Below are 19870 nucleotides of genomic sequence, written 5' to 3'. Positions count from 1 at the left end.
TTGCCTATAAAATATTCCCTCAACTAGACGTAGCTCATATACAGTTTATTTAAAATTACTCCCACGTCCATAAAAATGTATTTCCAAATTCGTTTAATAAATTTTAAATATCCCTTCAGTACCTCTATAAAGACTCCCGATAGGTCGTCTACAAAAATTCTCTCAGCAGGTCCCCAAAAGACTAAATATATCTCGTCTCGTCAAACATGTCCATTCATACACTTCAGCTCGTCTAGAAAAACTTCCTTCGCAGAGACTGCCATAAGCTTGTCTATAAATTCGCTATTCAGCTCGTCTATAAAGTCTCACTTCAGCTCGTCTATAGAGTCTCCTTTCATGTCGTCTTAAAATAATTTCTTCAGGCCGTCTTTAGATTACCCAAAGTCTCAGTTCGTCTTAAATATTCACATCACCTCTCCTATAGAGACTCCCTTCAGCTCGCCTATAGAAAGTCCCTTCAGGTTGTCTATAAAGTCTCCCTTTAAGGTCAGCTGTATAATCCCCAAAGACTCCATTCATGTCGTCCATTCAGCTCGTCTACAAAAACTCCCTTCAGATCGCCAATAGAGACTCCCTTCAGCTCATCTAAAAATTCTCCCACCATGCCGTCTATAAAGTCTCCCTTCAGGTCGTCTTTAAATTCATTCAAAGACTTACTTCAGCTCGTCATAAAGAGACTGTAACCAGTTCCTTTGTAGAAACCCCTTTCAACTTCTATAAAAACTTCCTTAAAATCAATTATAAAGATTCCCTTCAGTTTGTCAGTAAAAACATCAGTCAGCTTGCCTTTGGAAACTCCAGTCACCTCGGATATGGACTCCCTCGATTGGTCTATAATGACTCCTTTATCATACAAAAATTGACTTGGATTTCATAATTATTAAACAAATATCAGATCGAAATGTTTCTAATTTTTTATTTGTACATTTTTAGGGAATAACATAACAACATCCACACAATAACCGTAGTAACCAAACAAATAACAAACCATCCAACCAACCGAGAGAATTGAGAAATTTTGGAAAGATTGAAAAGATATAATGGCTTCGGAAACATCATCATACGCTTCATCATGCCCGCAATCAAGTGAGCCACCAAAGGAATTGCTCGAACTGTTGAGTGTTTTGAATAAACAACAGTTACAACAGCAGCAGCAGCTCCCGCAACAGCAGCATGGCCACAATTCAAATATGAATGTGGAGGACGATGCAGAAGACCTCGGACAGAAACAGAAGCACGAACCATCTATGCCTTCTAGCCAACAAAATACTCGCATGGATCTGAGCCAAATTGAGTTGATCTATCGTGCTGAGGGTAATGCAAATTTGGTGCTTGCATTACCGCAATTTAAAAAAGTTTTACGTTTGCCAAAAATTCAACAAAAACAGCAATCCAAAAAGCAACAACAACAAAACGAAATATCTCTGCAGGAATTGCAACAAATGAATGAATGGAAGCAACAACCACAACATCAAGATACCCAATATGGCCAAAAATGTCCTGGACCAAACAAACACCAACAACAACAGCTGGAGCAACAACAACAACAGCAGGAGCATTGGGATAATCAGAAAGAAGAGCAGCAACAACAACAACATGAGCAGTCGGAATTGCATCAGCAGGAGCCAACAAATATGACTTTAACAACAACCGGCCAACAGCTACTACAACTGCCTCAGAGCTCAAACGGTAAGTACGAAGTTGTAGGCAACACACTCTGACTTGCACCGCTCCACTTTTTCCCAAAAACCGAAAATGTTCCATGCCATTCATTTTACTATTCCATTTCCTTGGCTAGGGAAAATTTGCTGATTACAGCAACAATAGCTTAGGGGTGGTTTGTTACATTGGGTTGTAATGTGAATCAGAAACTCAAATGGACGATCATCTTCGGAAATAGATATATCTTCGATTCGAAAAAGTATAAAAAGAAGGACCTCCTATTCCTGTCTCCTTTTTAAAACCAAAGATTACAAAATTCGTATCGTATATGTAGATTCCATTCAGCTCATCTGCATTACTCCCTTCAGCTCATCTAGAAAGACTCCCTTTATTTTAGGTCCTCTTTAAAGACTTCTTTCAAGTCCCCTCACTCACTTCAGGTCCTCAATAAAGTCTCCTCTGAGCTCGCCCATTAAAACTTCCATCAGCTCCTTTATCAAGACTCCTTTCATCTATGCTAAAAATATTCCATTCCATTTCGTCTGTAAAAACTCCCTTCATATACCTTCATATACCATTTATATCGTCTATAGAGCCTTCATGCAGCTCATCTATAGAACCTCTCTTCAGTTCGCCTATAAGCATTCCCTTCAACTCGCCCATGAAGACTCCCTTCAGCTATAAAAGAGTCCCCTTGGATTCAACCAGAATAGACGTTTTTCCGAGCGAGCGAGTTCCTCCATAGTATACTCCCCTCTCCGGTTAGCTTCAGCTGGTATCTAAATACTTCCTCTATGTGTAATACTTCCTATATGTGTAAAGAGAAAAAAAATCGATGTGAAATCCAAGGTAACCCTAATATTTATTGGCAAAATAATATAATAGATGGGTCGGACCGCCGAACACTCCTCGGAAATTCCATTACAAAAGCTTTAATGATTTTATGTGGAATTTTTTGTTTTTGGCTTGCAACAACATTTGCACCAGGAATGTGTTTATATATCATTTGGTTGCAATTGTTATTGTTTTCGAAATGTTGGCTATCCCCATACCAAGATGTCTGCATATTTGTCTATAGGCTGCCTATGATAGCGTTATCGCTGAAATAGTTTTCACTTCTATGTATTTTTTTCATTTTCAGTTTTGCGGAGTTGTGGTGTTTTTCCTAATTCACATTTCCCAAGCTTCCCTGTTTAATCTTGTCCTTTTGCCGTGAGTGAGGGATGCAGTTGGTTTCAATTTTTAGTTTTTGGCCAGCAGATCTGTGTTTTGTCTCATTCTCAAAATTCAACTCTTTTTTTTCTTTATTTCTTTCGAATTTCATTTGTATGTTTCCGGCTGCTTCGTCCTATTTGTGTGGCCTCATATGTGTGTGTGTGTGCCGTGTGGTGTGCGGATACTCTAAACCAGCTGTTGGAATCTTGACAATGGACCATTATGTGGCTTATATTGGTATCATACGTTGCCTACTGGGAAATGAGTTTGTATTCGAAGCGGATATTGTTGCAGTGCCAAATCCCAATGACAGAGATTGGATAAATGAGCACATTAGGCCGTACCGGCCAGGTATGTATCAATGCGGATGTGTATTTTTTTTCTTTAGCTTTTAAGATGGTAACAGAGGAAGGCAAATTTATTCGCCAAAATATATTTGGTTCATAAAAATAATGATTGCTTGCCTTAGGTCTTCGAAACAGGACATTATGAAGTAAGTCTCACAAAGTCTTGAGACTCTTGTAATTAGAGAAAAATGTCTTGTAATGTTCGCGAACCTAGTTAGTCCATTACTGATTCCTATAGAGATTCTCGTCTCTGAAGTCTATAGAGACTCCCTTCTTCAGCTCGTCTATAGAGACGACTCACGTCAGCTCGTCTATAGAGACGACTCACGTCAGCTCGTCTATAGAGACGACTCACGTCAGCTCGTCTATAGAGACGACTCCCTTCTTCAGCTCGTCTATAGAGACGACTCCCTTCTTCAGCTCGTCTATAGAGACTCCCTTCTTCAGCTCGTCTATAGAGACTCCCTTCTTCAGCTCGTCTATAGAGACTCCCTTCTTCAGCTCGTCTATAGAGACTCCCTTCTTCAGCTCGTCTATAGAGACTCCCTTCTTCAGCTCGTCTATAGAGACTCCCTTCTTCAGCTCGTCTATAGAGACTCCCTTCTTCAGCTCGTCTATAGAGACTCCCTTCTTCAGCTCGTCTATAGAGACTCCCTTCTTCAGCTCGTCTATAGAGACTCCCTTCTTCAGCTCGTCTATAGAGACTCCCTTCTTCAGCTCGTCCATAGAGACTCCCTTCTTCAGCTCGTCTATAGAGACTCCCATCAGCTCTTCTATAGAGACTCCCTTCAGCTCGTGTATAAAGACTTTCTACCTTTAAATATAATTTGTACTCCAGTGTAAAATTTTGCCTCCCCGTCTCTCTCTCTTCCTCATTCACCCACCTAACTAAAGTATACATATATGTGTAAATATTTGCCTGTCTGTGGAAATGTGAAGAATTTTTCAATATTTTTTCTTCGGAAACACATTGTTTGATCAATGTCCAACCATTTCCAGCCAATATTCTATTCTGGGTAGGTGGTCTAGCTTTTTAACTCTATCCACAGATATGACTACTTTGATGTTGATTTGGCCAAAAAGTTAGCAAATATTCACAATAAGTTGGCTAAATAAGAACTCAAATGCAATAGCAGCAATGTTGTAGCTACTGCAATTTGTTTCCAATGCCTGGCCAAATTCTAATGTAGGAATGCCTATGGATCTACACACATTAAAACAAAGGGTTGATTGTTTTTGGAATATTTGTCGGATATTCGAACAAAAAATGTAATTATAACGAAGTAAAGTGAAAAGATGTGGGTATGGATGAAGAGTCTGCACTTGCATAGTCTCGTGTACGCCATCTAGTGGTCAGCATTCCAATGAATGATGAGTTTGGTCATTTGTTTCGGTATTCAAATAAATAAAAAAATTTTCTAAATTTTTTCATAGTGTGGTATATCAGGAATACAACATTTTACAATGAAAATTTTATTATTTAAAATTAGTCGTAATAAATGAATAAATTGTTGCAAAATATTTCTGAGTATTGAATTATTGTTTTGTTATTGACAATAAATAAAATTCAGGCAAAACATACATTGAGTATGTTCATAAAAAATCATAAATATTTTTTTTCATATACAAAGCAAGGCTTTTAAAGCCTTTAGTGCGGAATTAAAGTCTATAACTTTATAACCCGCATATTTTTATTCAAATTATTCTTTCTAGTATCGAAAAAATATTACCATAACAATAATATTCCCTCAGGAGATTTTGTATACAGATATTCAAATTCAAATCAATCATGATTGGCTTAACGAACGAACGAACCATCATGATGATATGCAAGAATTAAATACACAGTCAAAGTTTTTCTTCTGTTTCCACAATAGCACCACCTCTTTGCCAAATTTCATTATATTGTATAGTTTTATATTTCTTCACTCTCTCCCCCACCACACATGTCTTTTTCTTTGTTCATCTTTGCAGTTGATGTTTATCATTTTGTTTTTGTTTGTTAGCAAATCTCCAGATAAAACTGAATGGCTAACAGAAAATGCTAAAGCAGAACTTCCATTTGAACATTTAAATCGCTTTCAATTGCAAGGGCAAAGGTTAGTTGTGTCGATGTTTTTTTTTTTTCGATTGGCCGTTCGTTCCTTCGTATAGTATGATGATATTGATATGAAAAGGTGTTGCGATATCTTTGTTGTCTTCTTCCATACAATAGCAATATGACTTGGTATTTTGAGCTGCATCTTGAATGAATATTCTTTGATAAGAAATTTTATTACGATAGAATGTGGATAGATTTTAAGAAGTGTCGTAGGCACCGACTTTTGAGGGAGATATTCTAATGTAAAACACATTTTTTTACTGTTTGTATGCAGATTTGTAGAATACAGGAATATCGGTTGAAATACATACGTGACAATGTCTTGTTGCAATAGCTCTAAAAAATGAAAGATTATGGAAGACCAAATGAAGATTATAGGAAAATAAAGATTTTCTTTGTATTTATAAAGACTCCTTGCATGTCGTCTATAAAGACACCCTGCACCTCGAGTACTCCATTCACCTCATCTATAATGACTCCCTTGACCTCCGCCGATTCGGCTGGCTCAAAAAATTCTTCAACTCTCTAACGTCTCATTTAGCTCCTGTAAAAAATTCCTCCAGCTAGTCTGTAAAGATTCCCTTCAGTTCGTCTAGAATCTTTACAGAAAAAATGCTCTATAGACTGAAGTCTCTAGTGGAGGATCAGAAGGTCCTCTTATAAGCATTTTTGAGAAGATAAAAAGTAATTTTATGGAAGATAGAAGAAGAAGAATATTTTTTTCGATTGTGTCAGACCAGCGGAAGGGGAAAATTTTTTCAAAATGGGCTTCGAATAATTTTAAAAAATCGTACTTCAATGAAATGCAGTAAGATATGAGGATAACACATGGTAAAAGTAGCAAGAGATGGCGCCACCCATGTCCTGTTGCAACACTACATAAGCAATGACCATTCCACAAATTTCAAGGAAGCGTTGTTTCTAGGCCACAATAGATGGCAGCGCAGACCATTGGTTTACTTCAATGGAATACAAAATTATTTTAAATACAAAATAGTAACTGGGCATACAGTGATATGCAGCCCTTATAGCCTCTTCGGTACTTATCGCCGATTCAAAGCTCAAGGATACTTACATTTCATCACGATACATCTGAATGCATCCGAAACCCCCCTAACATTCTAATAACCAACCTCTGCATCAGCATAATCATTTACTACCATGGAATAAAAAATGATTAACAATGCTTCCAAAAGGAGTAACTGCGGAACAATTATAGGGAGACTTTATAGCCAATTTACTACTTATATTTGATACAAAACTCAAAGAGAGATAAGCGCAGATAGTGTTATTATTAGAAGAGTTAAAATTTCGAATTAGGAAAATCACTACACTTCATAAGCTAGAACTACACTACTATACAAGGATAGATGGCAGTACCATCATTTAAGACAAGTACCTCATTCACTGCACAAATTCAAGGAGAGTTTGGTCCTAGGCAAAGATAGGTGTTAGCACCCAAAACACGCTGCAGCAGATTTATCATCTATTTTGCTGGATTATAAGACGTGAATAACGTTACTTCGAAGTTTTTAGCCTACTTATTTATCTACCTACTTATTGAAGGCCATGCGATGTTATAGAAGTCTAACAGGTCGTTAGAGGTGTAACATAAGCTCGAAATTATTTTTAGAAAATTTAAAATTCAGGGAGTTTGAAGGAAGTAAATGGAAAATTATTACACTTAATAAGCCAGGACCCCAACCACTGCCCAAACTTCAAGCATGAGTTGTTTCTATACAACGACAGATGGCAATAACATCATGTAAGACAAGTACCTCAATCAATGCACAAAATTCAGACAACAGACCAATCATATATTTTGCTGGAATACAAAAACATGAATAACGATGCTGGCATAAGGAGCATCCGGAGAAAATAAAAACGATTTATCGCAAATGTTAAACTGAAGGAGTATATTTAGGTAAGGTGAAACTCGGACAGTTTTTATAGGAGGATGACGGATCTTTAAAGGTGTAATGAAGGTCAGAAGGTATTTATTAACGAGAGTGTCTGAAGCTTAGGGAGTCTTTATCGGCGGAAACGTTTTAGAGTCTTTAGAACTGAATGGAGTCTTTAATGAGGGGTTGAATATAGTCTATATTGACAAGCTGAAAACATCTCAAGAAATAAAAACAGTATTTTTGGACGATCTAACGGGAGGGTTTTATCGATGAGCTGATGGCTGGGTTTGTAGACGATCAGAAGATATGGATTATTTATTGAAGAGCTTCAGTCAAAAATCGATCCGGAGCACAAGAACCTTTTATGACGTTTTTGTAGGCGAGCTATAGATTAAAAGTGTCGTCATGAATGGGCTGGGGACCAGATCGTTTTATTGGCGAATACATTTCTTCTCATAGATAACGAGAATAACAGATTTTAGAATATTGGATGTTCTTATTTACGTTTCTTTTCATTTTGATATATTACACCTTATTTTCGTATTCCGTAAGAATCCCAGAATGTGATATGTTGGAATATAATATTATATCTTCGGTAAAAAAAACCTCAACTCCAGTGAAAATATGTTTCCATCTATTTTATAGATCATGCAATTAGACCAGCTGGTCTATAAGTGACCATTTCATGGAAAATCTTTTGACACGGACTTAAAGACATTCTATTAATGAAATATCATAAAATTAGAAAATTTTCTTAATGTGTATGTTTTTAACCATTTAAATAAAATTCACTTTCATAGAAATCACATGTAATTGTCCACAATAAAACTTCAATGGAAGTCCCAGCTCAAACTTCCATTGAAACAATTTCCAAGTAACAGATTTTATTCTCCGAAGAATTGCTAATTTTTATGCTTGGTGAAAAAAAATGAAAATAACATTTTTATTTCTGGAAAATTGCCATTTAAAAAATTTCTCTAAAACTTCCCTCGGTCATAATTCCATGTAACAAACTTAATATGTAACCACAATTCAAGTAGAGCATCAAGTTTTGCAAGAATTGAACTTTGTTGTCAGATGGCAGCAAAGAGGACGAAACGCTGGATGGGTACTCATTCGTTTGCAAAGGGATAAAATGATGGATTGAAATGTACAAGGAATGGCATCTATTCGAAATACCTTTGTGTAGATTGAGATGCAATAACTTTGTTTTCTAAACATTGTTGTTGTTGCAGTTATGTTGGGGAAAATCTTGAAATTGTTGCAAGGGGAAATGGAAAACAAAATGTATTCGTCTGAGTGGGTTCATGTAAAATGTTAGCTTGTTTTTGCCAACGGAAACTATTAAACGAAGAAAGAAATACAACAAAATCATCATTGGAATGTTTAGTTGCACTAAGAAATGTTTACTATTTATGAGTTTTTTTAGAGTTACGTCTCTCGGGACTAAAGTTGTGAGACTCAAAGTGCAACCCCCAAGACAATATAACAAATATTCATAGCTGTTTCTAAAAGTTCTAGAATTTTTATACATTCTCGAAGGTTTTTTATTTTATATTCTAATTATGTACATTTAGACATAGCCTTATTGGATATTTTGTCCTGCAGTTATATTTGAATACCATCTCCCTAATAACATTTTTTCAATTTCCTTTTTCAATTTGCATTCTGTCATTTTTCTCGACAAACTATTCTAACCCTCTGTGTTTTTTTCACATTTTCTTTCTTTTTGCAGTTAATCGTTTGGATAAAGAATTTGGTGGCCATTACGGTTTGTTACTGCCAGATGCTACCCGTTTGCCAGCAGAGTTCGATAGTTTATTTTCCAATTCACAGGTAAAAAACAACAATTTTCTCTTTCCAGCTTTATCCCTGAGTGGGTAGCCCTCCTCACAGCCAGTCTTCCATACAATTTCTATGCCTCCTTCTGTGCATTCTTCGTGGGGGGACTGCAGCCCCCTCGAGTTTTTTTTGTATCGTGTGCGTTTTTTTATGTTCCAATCTTCGAAAGTAACGCAACATTGTAGCTGTAAATTTCGTATACGAGTAGTTGCAAGGTACAAGCTTTTTTTGTAGCAGCACCATTGATGCCAGAGAGTCCTTTTGTTTATTTCCTTAGAAAATAATAAATCATTGTTGTAATTTCATTTTTCCATTTTTTTAGCATTTAACTATTGTTGTCCTTGGTTAGTTTATTGCTTTGAAATGATTGCTTCGTGCAACAACAAAATGTTGCACCAGAACATGCAACACTATTACCACATGTTGTTTGGTTGCCATGTAATCATGCATGTGGTGTTGTTTCCACATTGCGGACGGAATAAGGTTCCCATGTGCTTAAATTCGGGAGGTGGAACATATGACGATGTTTAGAACATAAATTATGCCCACAATTATGTTTCACTTAAGTCTTACGAGGAATTGAAGAAATTTTGAATGCTGAGAATAGATCTACTATTTCCATTTTTCCTGCATCCCACAGATCCACAAAAGGGTCCCGAAGGAAAACGGCTAATGTTTAAAAAATATTATATTCGAAAAGTAGAGGTTCTGTTTCCTGAAGCACAGAAGGACTCAGTTAGTCTTTGAAAAATATTTTTAAAAAATCCACGCCTCTGTTAGTCTTTGAAATATATTTTTAAAATATCCACGCCTCTGTTAGTCTTTGAAAAATATTTTTAAAAAATCCACGCCTTTGTTAGTCTTTGAAAAAAAATATATTTTAAATCCACGTCTCGGGCGTACATTTAGAAAAAATATATTATATATATATATATATATTGTTCTTAAATCCGCGCCTTAGACACACCCTTAAAATATATGTAAATAAAGCAGCACACGAGTTTAATAAAGCAGTTCTATTTTTCTTAGAAATTGTCTTACAAATACAGACCACAGCTTTGTTAACTTTTTCAAACTTCCGAAACAAAAACCTCATAATTCATCTTAAAGCTTCCCTTAAATAGACATATTGACCAGTCTCGGGCATATGTATATCCTTTGTATTTACCACATATGATAATCCATCCTCTGAAGTTTTCCACTGTCCATTTTCGGTTATATATTTCACTCTCAATTTAATGCTGAAATAGCAAAAAAAAAAAACTCCCAAACTTCAACTTCTGGTTGCATTTGGTTGTGGGTAGATGTGATGGTGTTGGTGTTCTATTGTTGCCACAGCCACAACAACCAACTGATGGCTACCATTCCTTCATTTCCGGGCTGCATACAGGACCATGCATCATTGGATATCTGATTTTTGTTTAAGTTTTATTATGTCAGGCACCGAACTAAAAAAATCAAAATAAACTTCTAAAGTCTGCTGTGATTTTTATGAGTTTAAGTCTGGCTCCCGTTCGTTTTTTGCTGTTCTTTGTTTGTTTATACAATTTATTATTTTCATGGTTTTTAACTGGTTTGGGTTTTTTGGTATTTGTTTGGACGGAAAGCTCTTGGCTGTTTGGGGAGTCTTTTTTCTCCCTCTCTTTATTTTTTGTTGAAGAATACCTGCCTGGCTCTTTGTTATCTTTGAATGTTGTTGTCTTTTTTCTTTTTTGGATGTTTGGTATTTCATGGGTCATTGTGAAACAAAGCAAACAAAATCAAAACAACAATGTTGTTGTAGTCCTGCTGATGACCAGGATGCCATCGCTGGTGCCAGCAACAATATTTTCCTGGAAGATACATTCGCCATTGAAATAAAACCGAAACAAGGCTGGCTCTTACCCAACGATGTTAACAATTTATTTGATATAAAGCCAACAACAGGAGTAGCTGTGCAACAGCCAACAACAGTAGCAACAGAAACAACTGCATATAGTTTAGTGGATGTGGAACCTGTCACCTACACCTACACCTCCACCACATCCACATCCAAAGGCACATTGCAAACATCAGCTGACAAAGAATGCTTTACGGCCACTCAAAATAAGTCATCCATAACAAAAACTACAACATCTCCTCAACAACAACAAAAATCATTGTCAGCCATACACGAAGAAGAAGCGCCAGCATCAGGAACGACAGTGGGAGTCTTACATGACGAGGTGGACATCAGGTGTCGCTATTGCAGCATGCAGTTTTTAAAGGTAAATATTTGTGCTTTGTGAAAAAAATAAAGTACTGGCGTATGTTATTCCCATTGGGGCTCAGCATTCATTTAAATCAACATTTATGGACAGTCTTTGGGAACATATTTTAAAAAATCCACGCCTATGTTAGCCCTGAAAAAGTGAAAAAATATTCTTTAAAAATTCTCGCCTAGCCCTTTAAAAATATTCTTTAACAATTCACGCCTATTTGAATCTTATAGTCCTTGTTAAAATATATTTAAAAATTCACGCTTATAGCTCTGCTAAATCCTAGAAAAAATATTTTTTAAAAATATCCAACCTGCTAGGTTTTCATAACGGTTTTTTTTTGTCAAAAATTGTCCTGATTTAAAATCCTCCGGTGGATTTTTTCATCCTCCCACTGTGCTTTATTAAATTTTTTTATTTTTATATTTTTTAAATTACATTTATGTTTGTTGTTGTCTATGGCCTAACTTTTATCTTTCCATTTATCTTCTTTATATTAGTTGCAGCAGCAAAAAATTCTCCAGCGCAGCAATTACTGTCCCATCGATTTGTTCTCTGGGTAGGTATTACATCGGCAATTTATTATCTTACACAGCCAATATCAAAATCAATTTCACTTTCAATATGGTTTTTATCATTTTAACGTTCGGGTTTTTTCTTTCTATTTTTCCATCTCTCTATCTCTCTCTCTTTCTCACACACACACCCTGCTTTCTGCAATAATCGATGTGTCGTTCGTTGTTCCGGCTGCTTTTTTGGCTTTTCGTATGCATATTTATGGGGTCCTTTTGAAAGTGTGCCAGCTCGAATGTGGAATGCTTTGCATGCACTTTTCACATGTCCTCAGAATAATTTACGTATCTTCAAGAATGGCATCGTTGTGTTCGATGACCAACTTAGCCGCTTGTCCAAAATTGAAGATTTATTTCCGAGGTAAGTTAAAATAATAAAAAATGGCAAAAAATAGGAAGAACAAAAATGTTATATGTAGCAGTGGAATTTAAAAAATGGGCAGACGGATTTTTTGGGCTGAGAAAATAGACACTCCTGACGAAGCAGAACTGTGTAAAAATTATAAAAGTTTTAAAGAAATTTAATACAAGATGATTGTTTTTTAAACTACCTAAGTGGACTCCCTTGTAAAACAACCCTTTTCATGTGAATAATAAGGGGTTTTGAGCGGCAAAACCCGACCTATATTTGATATTCCCAGTCTACTATCCTGCCAATGACATTTGACTGCCCCATACGATTCGGATACTTATTCCACATGACTAAACTAAACAATTATTTTATCGAATAACATTTTTACAAAAAAAAAATAATCAAAATGCTTTCCTCAGATTTCCCCTAGGTTTCTGAAAAAAAAATTGCATTAATTTATTGACATCCTGTTATTGCGGATTCTTGTTAATTTTCTTTGCTTTGCTCTAATTCCGTGCAACCATTTGTTACCTTTGATTGCAATTTGAAAATTATTGACTCTACCATTTTGGTGGAGTTACTTACTTTTGTGTACTCTCACGCTTTGGGTCTCAATAGAAAGCCCAAGCATTTGGAGCTCAATAAAATATAAGTGCACTTTGACAAGCGAACAAAAAACACACACATACAAAATAAACTAACCATAAATAATGAAAAGAAATACATTTTCTTACAATTTTCACCCAAAAGAAGAAAAGAAAACCTCCAACAAATAAATAGTAGCAACTAAACCGAAAACATTTGAGACTCTCGACTCTGTGAAACCAAACTGAGGGAAATCAAATAAAATTACAAAGTCATCTGTGTCCTGAACACACACATACACACTACCGCAAGTAAAACTTGAAAGGATACAGAAAGAGAAAATAACAACAACAACAACCCACCAACCAGACCATTGAACCCAATTGCATTGGACTCAACCAATATTTGCACAACTGTGACACTTGCACCGCATACGAATCGGAAGAAAATAAATGTTGTTGACTGCTGCTGCTTGCTTGCCGGCGGGTAACACCAATGAAAATAATTTTAACAACAACAGTAATGGTAACACCACTACCATCACCACCACCAACAATAAATATTCCATTGGTTATACACTAACATCAAATAATAGTGTTAAATGGAAAAAAATGGATTTGAAAGCATAATCATTTTTATTTTCGGGAAATTTTAGATCTAGGGCAAAAGACTTCGTTTTTGTTGTTCCACTAATGGGATAACATGCTTAGAGATGGTATTTACCGGGTATTTACCGGGTAAATACCCAAGGGGTGGGTAAATACCGGGTAAATACCCATTTGCGGGTATTTATTTGGGTATTTACTATATTGACTCGGTAATACAACATCTTACACCCTATTTCCGGGTTTCTGTTATCAAATCGATTTAGAATAGATAGTTTTACGATACTTTAAAGACGTGGGTAAATACTTGGGTAAATACCCGAGTTTTTACCCAAAAATTGGGTATAAACTCATTAACTGCCGAACCACTTGACATGTTTCATGTGACAAAGCAAATATAGAAATCCAACATGGGGTGCCTGGGTCCAAGTTTTGATATAGCCCCCATATAACCATATCTCCCGATTTAAGGTATTTTTTTGCCTATTAGACACATTTACAACCAAATTGGCTGTAATTTGGCACAGAGTGTTCTTTTTGGGTACCAAATGTCCATGCAAAATTTTATGTATGTAGGTCCACGTCTACTGGTAGCCCCCATACAAAGGTACCCCTATTTTTAGTATTTACCCAAAAATTGGGTATAAACTCACTAACTGCCGAACCACTTGACATAGGCGGCCAAATTTTTGCACACTTGTTTCTAATGACAAAGCAAATATAGAAATCCAACATGGGGTCCCTGGGTCCAAGTTTTGATATAGCCCCCATATAACCGTATCTCCCGATTTGAGGCATTTTTAGCCTATTAGACACATTTTGAGGCCAAATTGGCTGTAATTTGGCACAGAGTGTTCTTTTTGGGTACCAAATGTCCATGCAAAATTTTATGTATGTAGGTCCACGTCTACTGGTAGCCCCCATACAAAGGTACCCCTATTTTGAGTATTTACCCAAAAATTGGGTATAAACTCACTAACTGCCGAACCACTTGACATAGGCGGCCATATAGCCCCCATATAACCGTACCTCCCGATCGGCAGTTAGTGAGTTTATACCCAATTTTTGGGTAAATACTCAAAATAGGGGTACCTTCGTATGGGGGCTACCAGTAAACGTGGACCTACATACATAAAATTTTGCATGGACATTTGGTACCCAAAAAGAACACTCTGTGCCAAATTACAGCCAATTTGGTTGTAAAATGTGTCTAATAAGCAAAAAATACCTTAAATCGGGAGATACGGTTATATGGGGGCTATATCAAAACTTGGACCCAGGGACCCCATGTTGGATTTCTATATTTGCTTTGTCATTAGAAACATGTGTGCAAAATTTTGGCCGCTTATGTCAAGTGGTTCGGCAGTTAGTGAGTTTATACCCAATTTTTGGGTAAATACTCAAAATAGGGGTACCTTTGTATAGGGGCTACCAGTAAACGTGGACCTACATACATAAAATTTTGCATGGACATTTTGTACTCAAAAAGAACACTTTGTGCAAAATTACAGCCAATTTGGCCTTAAAATGTGTCTAATAGGCTAAAAATACCTTAAATCGGGAGATACGGTTATATGGGGGCTATATCAAAACTTGGACCCAGGGACCCCATGTTGGATTTCTATATTTGCTTTGACATTAGAAACATGTGTGCAAAATTTTGGCCGCCTATGTCAAGTGGTTCGGCAGTTAATGAGTTTATACCCAATTTTTGGGTAAAAACTCGGGTATTTACCCAAGTTTTTACCCACGTCTTTAAAGTATCGTAAAACTATTCATTCTAAATCGATTTGATAACAGAAACCTGGAAATAGGGTGCAAGATGTTGTATTACCGATTCAATATAGTAAATACCCAAATAAATACCCACAAATGGGTATTTACACAATTTACCGGGTATTTACCCAATTTACCGGGTATTTACCCTTTGGGTATTTACCCACTGCCCATCTCTAAACATGCTCAAGAAAATATTTAGAAATATCTTTCCAAATATAATGGTCCATTTCCAATCAAGAACTTCCCTGGACCTTGGCGTATTTTGCTTTTGATATGATAGTCTTTCTAAAAATTATTTTTAATATGCCACCGCTTGTGATAGTCTCTGAAAAAAATATATTTAAAAAAATCCACGCTTATAATATTTCCATGTTCTCAATTTTCAATATAGATTCTCAGTTTTCATTGGAACACATAGGATTTTCCAGTTTAATTTTGTATACCTTAAAGTCATTGTCCTTTGTCGGACCCGTGACATTATCCTCCATGATTTTTCTTTTTTGTAATATCCAGAATCACAGGGTCCGACAATCGAAATAAATTCGACTTTTTGGCAATATTTTAAAATCGAGTTTCCATTCTTTGCAGCAATCAACTTCATATTCTTAAAGAATTGCTGGTGACATGTCTACTTAAAGACTACAACCCCAATGGACCAAATATTGCAGCCAATGCAAATCCGGACATTGATGACAACATTGACGACGTCATGGCAACTAAGTCACGAGATGTGCAAATTACTGCCAAGGGATTGGCACATGACAATGCCGATCCACAGAGCAGCCCTACAACGCCTGGTAAAAAACTAAAAACAATAAAAGCGGAAACACAACCGGAATCGGATGTAACAAAAGTTAACACAACTTTCACTACAGCTAACACCACCATCACCACTACCAGCAGCAGTAGCAGCATCATCAGTGCCGCCACTAAGCCAAATAGTAAAATGGCAGGAACCATTACTTCATCCACTGGCACTACCACTACATCGCAGCAATCCAGTGATACCAAGAACTCGTCTTTAGCTGGGTTTAGTGATTCCCCCAGCCATTGTCCCACATCCGTTGGCAGAAGTGATGTCTCTGTTGAGCCAAAGAACAAACCGGAAATGTTGAGCTTACCGAAAAATTGTGTTTTGCAAAAAATTCTAAATTTACAGTTGCTGGCCAAGGTGAGTAAAGCTCTAGCATTTTCTAACACCCACACAGTCATGCATGTACCGACACACACACACATACATAGTTAAGGGGTTTTATTTTTACACCTTGTAAAACCATCCATGCGATAAAGCATTTGAAGGCCATTGGACGAAAAGCAAAAGGTAGTTGAAAGAAAAAAAACTCGAAGGGATAAAAGGTGCACAATAAACCTTGAAAAGACAAAATGCACAAAATGATGAGTGGACAAAGACCTATGGTTTGTTAAAACATTTCCGAGCTTCCATTTAAACCTTACTTTGTGTAGTAACCCGAAAGTGTTGATGAAAAAAAAAAACACAATTCATAAATGGAAATTTAATAAGAAAAAGAAAAAAATGTTATTGAGACAAAGTGTTTAGCGCCATGGTCAGGGGATTTGGTAAGTGATTTTTAGACAAAGTGATGAAAGGCAACATTTAAGGAAGCGAATGTAAAGTAAGATGTATATCGCGGTTCCTAAATAGGATACGAAACTATGTCACCATTTATAGACATTTTTAAATGACCTGAAGGTCAGAGTGACTTTTCAGGTAGAAGGGTGTAATTATAGACGAGCTGAAGGGAGTCTCTATAGACGAGCTGAAGGGAGTCTCTATAGACGAGCTGAAGGGAGTCTCTATAGACGAGCTGAAGGGAGTCTCTATAGACGAGCTGAAGGGAGTCTCTATAGAAGCTGAAGGGAGTCTCTATAGACGAGCTGAAGGGAGTCTTTATAGACGAGCTGAAGGGAGTCTCTATAGACGAGCTGAAGGGAGTCTCTATAGATGAGCTGAAGGGAGTCTCTATAGACGAGCTGAAGGGAGTCTCTATAGACGAGCTGAAGGTAGTCTCTATAGACGAGCTGAAGGGAGTCTCTATAGACGAGCTGAAGGGAGTCTCTATAGACGAGCTGAAGGGAGTGTCTATAGACGAGCTGAAGGGAGTCTCTATAGACGAGCTGAAGGGAGTCTCTATAGACGAGCTGAAGGGAGTCTCTATAGACGAGCTGAAGGAAGTCTCTATAGACGAGCTGAAGGGAGTCTCTATAGACGAGCTGAAGAAAGGAGTCTCTATAGACGAGCTGAAGAAAGGAGTCTCTATAGACGAGCTGAAGAAGGGAGTCTCTATAGACGAGCTGAAGAAGGGAGTCTCTATAGACGAGCTGAAGAAGGGAGTCTCTATAGACGAGCTGAAGAAAGGAGTCTCTATAGACGAGCTGAAGAAGGGAGTCTCTATAGACGAGCTGAAGAAGGGAGTCTCTATAGACGAGCTGAAGGAAGGAGTCTCTATAGACGAGCTGAAGAAGTGAGTCTCTATAGACGAGCTGAAGAAGGGAGTCTCTATAGACGAGCTGAAGAAGGGAGTCTCTATAGACGAGCTGAAGAAGGGAGTCTCTATAGACGAGCTGAAGAAGGGAGTCTCTATAGACGAGCTGAAGAAGGGAGTCTCTATAGACGAGCTGAAGAAGGGATTCTCTATAGACGAGCTGAAGAAGGGAGTCTCTATAGACGAGCTGAAAAAGGGAGTCTCTATAGACGAGCTGAAGACGGGAGTCTTTATAGACGAGCTGAAGAAGGGGGTCTCTATAGTCGAGCTGAAGAAGGGAGTCTTTATAGAAGAGCTGAAGGGAGTCTCTATAGACGAGCCGAATGGAGTCTCTATAGACGAGCTGAAGGGAATCTCTATAGACGAACTGAAGGGAGTCTCTATAGACGAGCTGAAGGGAATATCCTAGTGGGAGTATCAATAGATAAAGGAGTCGTTACAGTCGACGTGGAGGGAGCCTGAGCTCATATTCCGACAGGACATTTTATACGTTTTTTTTTCTATAATTTTTTATTTTTTCAACTTTTCCTTCTCTCTTTTTTACAGCAAAATTTCGTCCATATGCTTAAGGAGAACTATCACAAGAAAAAAGGCAAATCCTATGACATTTTATCAACTCTGCTCAAGAAATTTCAATACCAAAAACAGAAATTGGGAATTTCTCAATTGAGTGCCGAAGAACAATACCAGTTGGCTGCCACTGTCTTGGATTGTTCCATAATGATAACATTTCGTCAAGTGTCAACAAAAAATATGCCTGACAATGGGTAAGAAAAACAAAAACAGACTTTAAAATGAGTTAATGAAACTGAAATTTTCCATTTTTCTCACAAATCCTTTTTTCACTTTTTTACTTGCTAGGAGCTTAAACGCCAATCCCCGTATGATCTGCATAAATGGGCAACACTTTATGACGAAAATCACTTTATTGGATTTGGATCCTAAGCCAGATACACATTTTGCCAAATATGTTAAACAAACCCAAGAAATTATGCAGTCCATTCACATGCTGCTGGAGCAATAAGAAAAAAAAATAAATAAATAAAGAAATATTTTATTTTTTAAGAAAAATATTTTTCCATAATACTATAAGACTTAATTTACATAGTTATTATGAAGAATTCTCAGAAAAAGAGAAAGAAATAAACATAATTAAATAAAATATATTTATGAAGAATTATGTATTTGCATGCATGTGTGTGCATGCAGAGAAACAATTGAAATGCAATATCAATGCCAAACAGATTCAGCAATCAACTCCACACATCATCAAACAGAGGTAAGTTTGTTTCATACTAATTTATTTTTTAAAATATGTAATAAGAACAAGATACCAATTGATCGGAATGTACCTGTTTTATATGGCAATATGTAAATTAATTTTCTCTAAATTTTTTTATTATTGAAATTTGTTTGTTATCTGTAATGCATTGGAACACACTCGTTGGCTATTTTGCAATATATCTGATATGTCCTTGACTCTCTCTCTCTCTCTGCTATACATTCTAATTGAAGTTCTCATATTTTTAATAGGAAAAATGTCGCTTTAAAGAAATGGAAATCCTCAAATATTTCTCCTATTTTGTCACCACCCTTTAAATATCTCAAAGTACTGACCTTCCAGTGACAATATCTTTGTGGTTAAATACAAGTTAACGTTTCATCAATATTTATGTTTGTATGTATGTGCAATTAAATCTTTTTCTTAAAATGCAATCTAAATTTTTATTTTTTTTACTCATTTTTTATTCATTTCATTGAATCGAAAGCCGACATGCTTTTGTGAGAATAGTTTTTTTTTTTTGTGATATAAAAACATCAAACCCAGTTGAAGAATTTTAGTTTGATATTTGTTTCAAACATTCCCAAAGGTCATCAACAGCAGCAGCACCAGGATTGGTATGAAAATCATTGCAAGAAATGAAAATAAAAATACATATATCGGAATTTTCATTTGAATCGTTATATAGGAAAAAATATATCCATAGATTTGTATAGATAGATATTTTATATTTTTTTTTGTGTCGGCTTGCCCCTTGACAAATTCATATATCAGCTTTACGAATGAATACATTTAAATTGTTGTGAAGTTTTTTTTTCTTCTACAATGACCAGTAAGGGATATTAATATGGGTCGCAAAAATATAAATAGAAAAAGTTCAGGA

The 19870-nt window shown here is 36.4% G+C and overlaps 1 protein-coding gene across 1 annotated transcript; it reads left to right on the top strand.

The window, feature by feature from the left end:
* The first annotated feature begins 1040 nt into the window (after positions 1-1040).
* LOC133331929 (inositol-pentakisphosphate 2-kinase) lies at positions 1041-18729 on the top strand. The gene is made up of 9 exons (XM_061540317.1): positions 1041-1689; positions 3073-3228; positions 8965-9065; positions 10823-11317; positions 11809-11867; positions 12104-12241; positions 15790-16372; positions 18252-18472; positions 18567-18729. Exons 1-9 carry the CDS (start codon positions 1041-1043, stop codon positions 18727-18729), a joined length of 2565 nt encoding a protein of 854 aa, XP_061396301.1.
* Positions 18730-19870: the final 1141 nt, after the last annotated feature.

Source organism: Musca vetustissima, unplaced genomic scaffold (assembly GCF_032173495.1).
Source record: "Musca vetustissima isolate MV318-11 ecotype Yass unplaced genomic scaffold, APGP_CSIRO_Mvet_v1 utg735, whole genome shotgun sequence".
In the NCBI taxonomy this organism is placed as follows: Eukaryota; Metazoa; Arthropoda; class Insecta; order Diptera; family Muscidae; genus Musca; species Musca vetustissima.
Note: the sequence above shows the minus strand (reverse complement) of the source record. Positions and strands in the feature narration are given on the sequence as shown.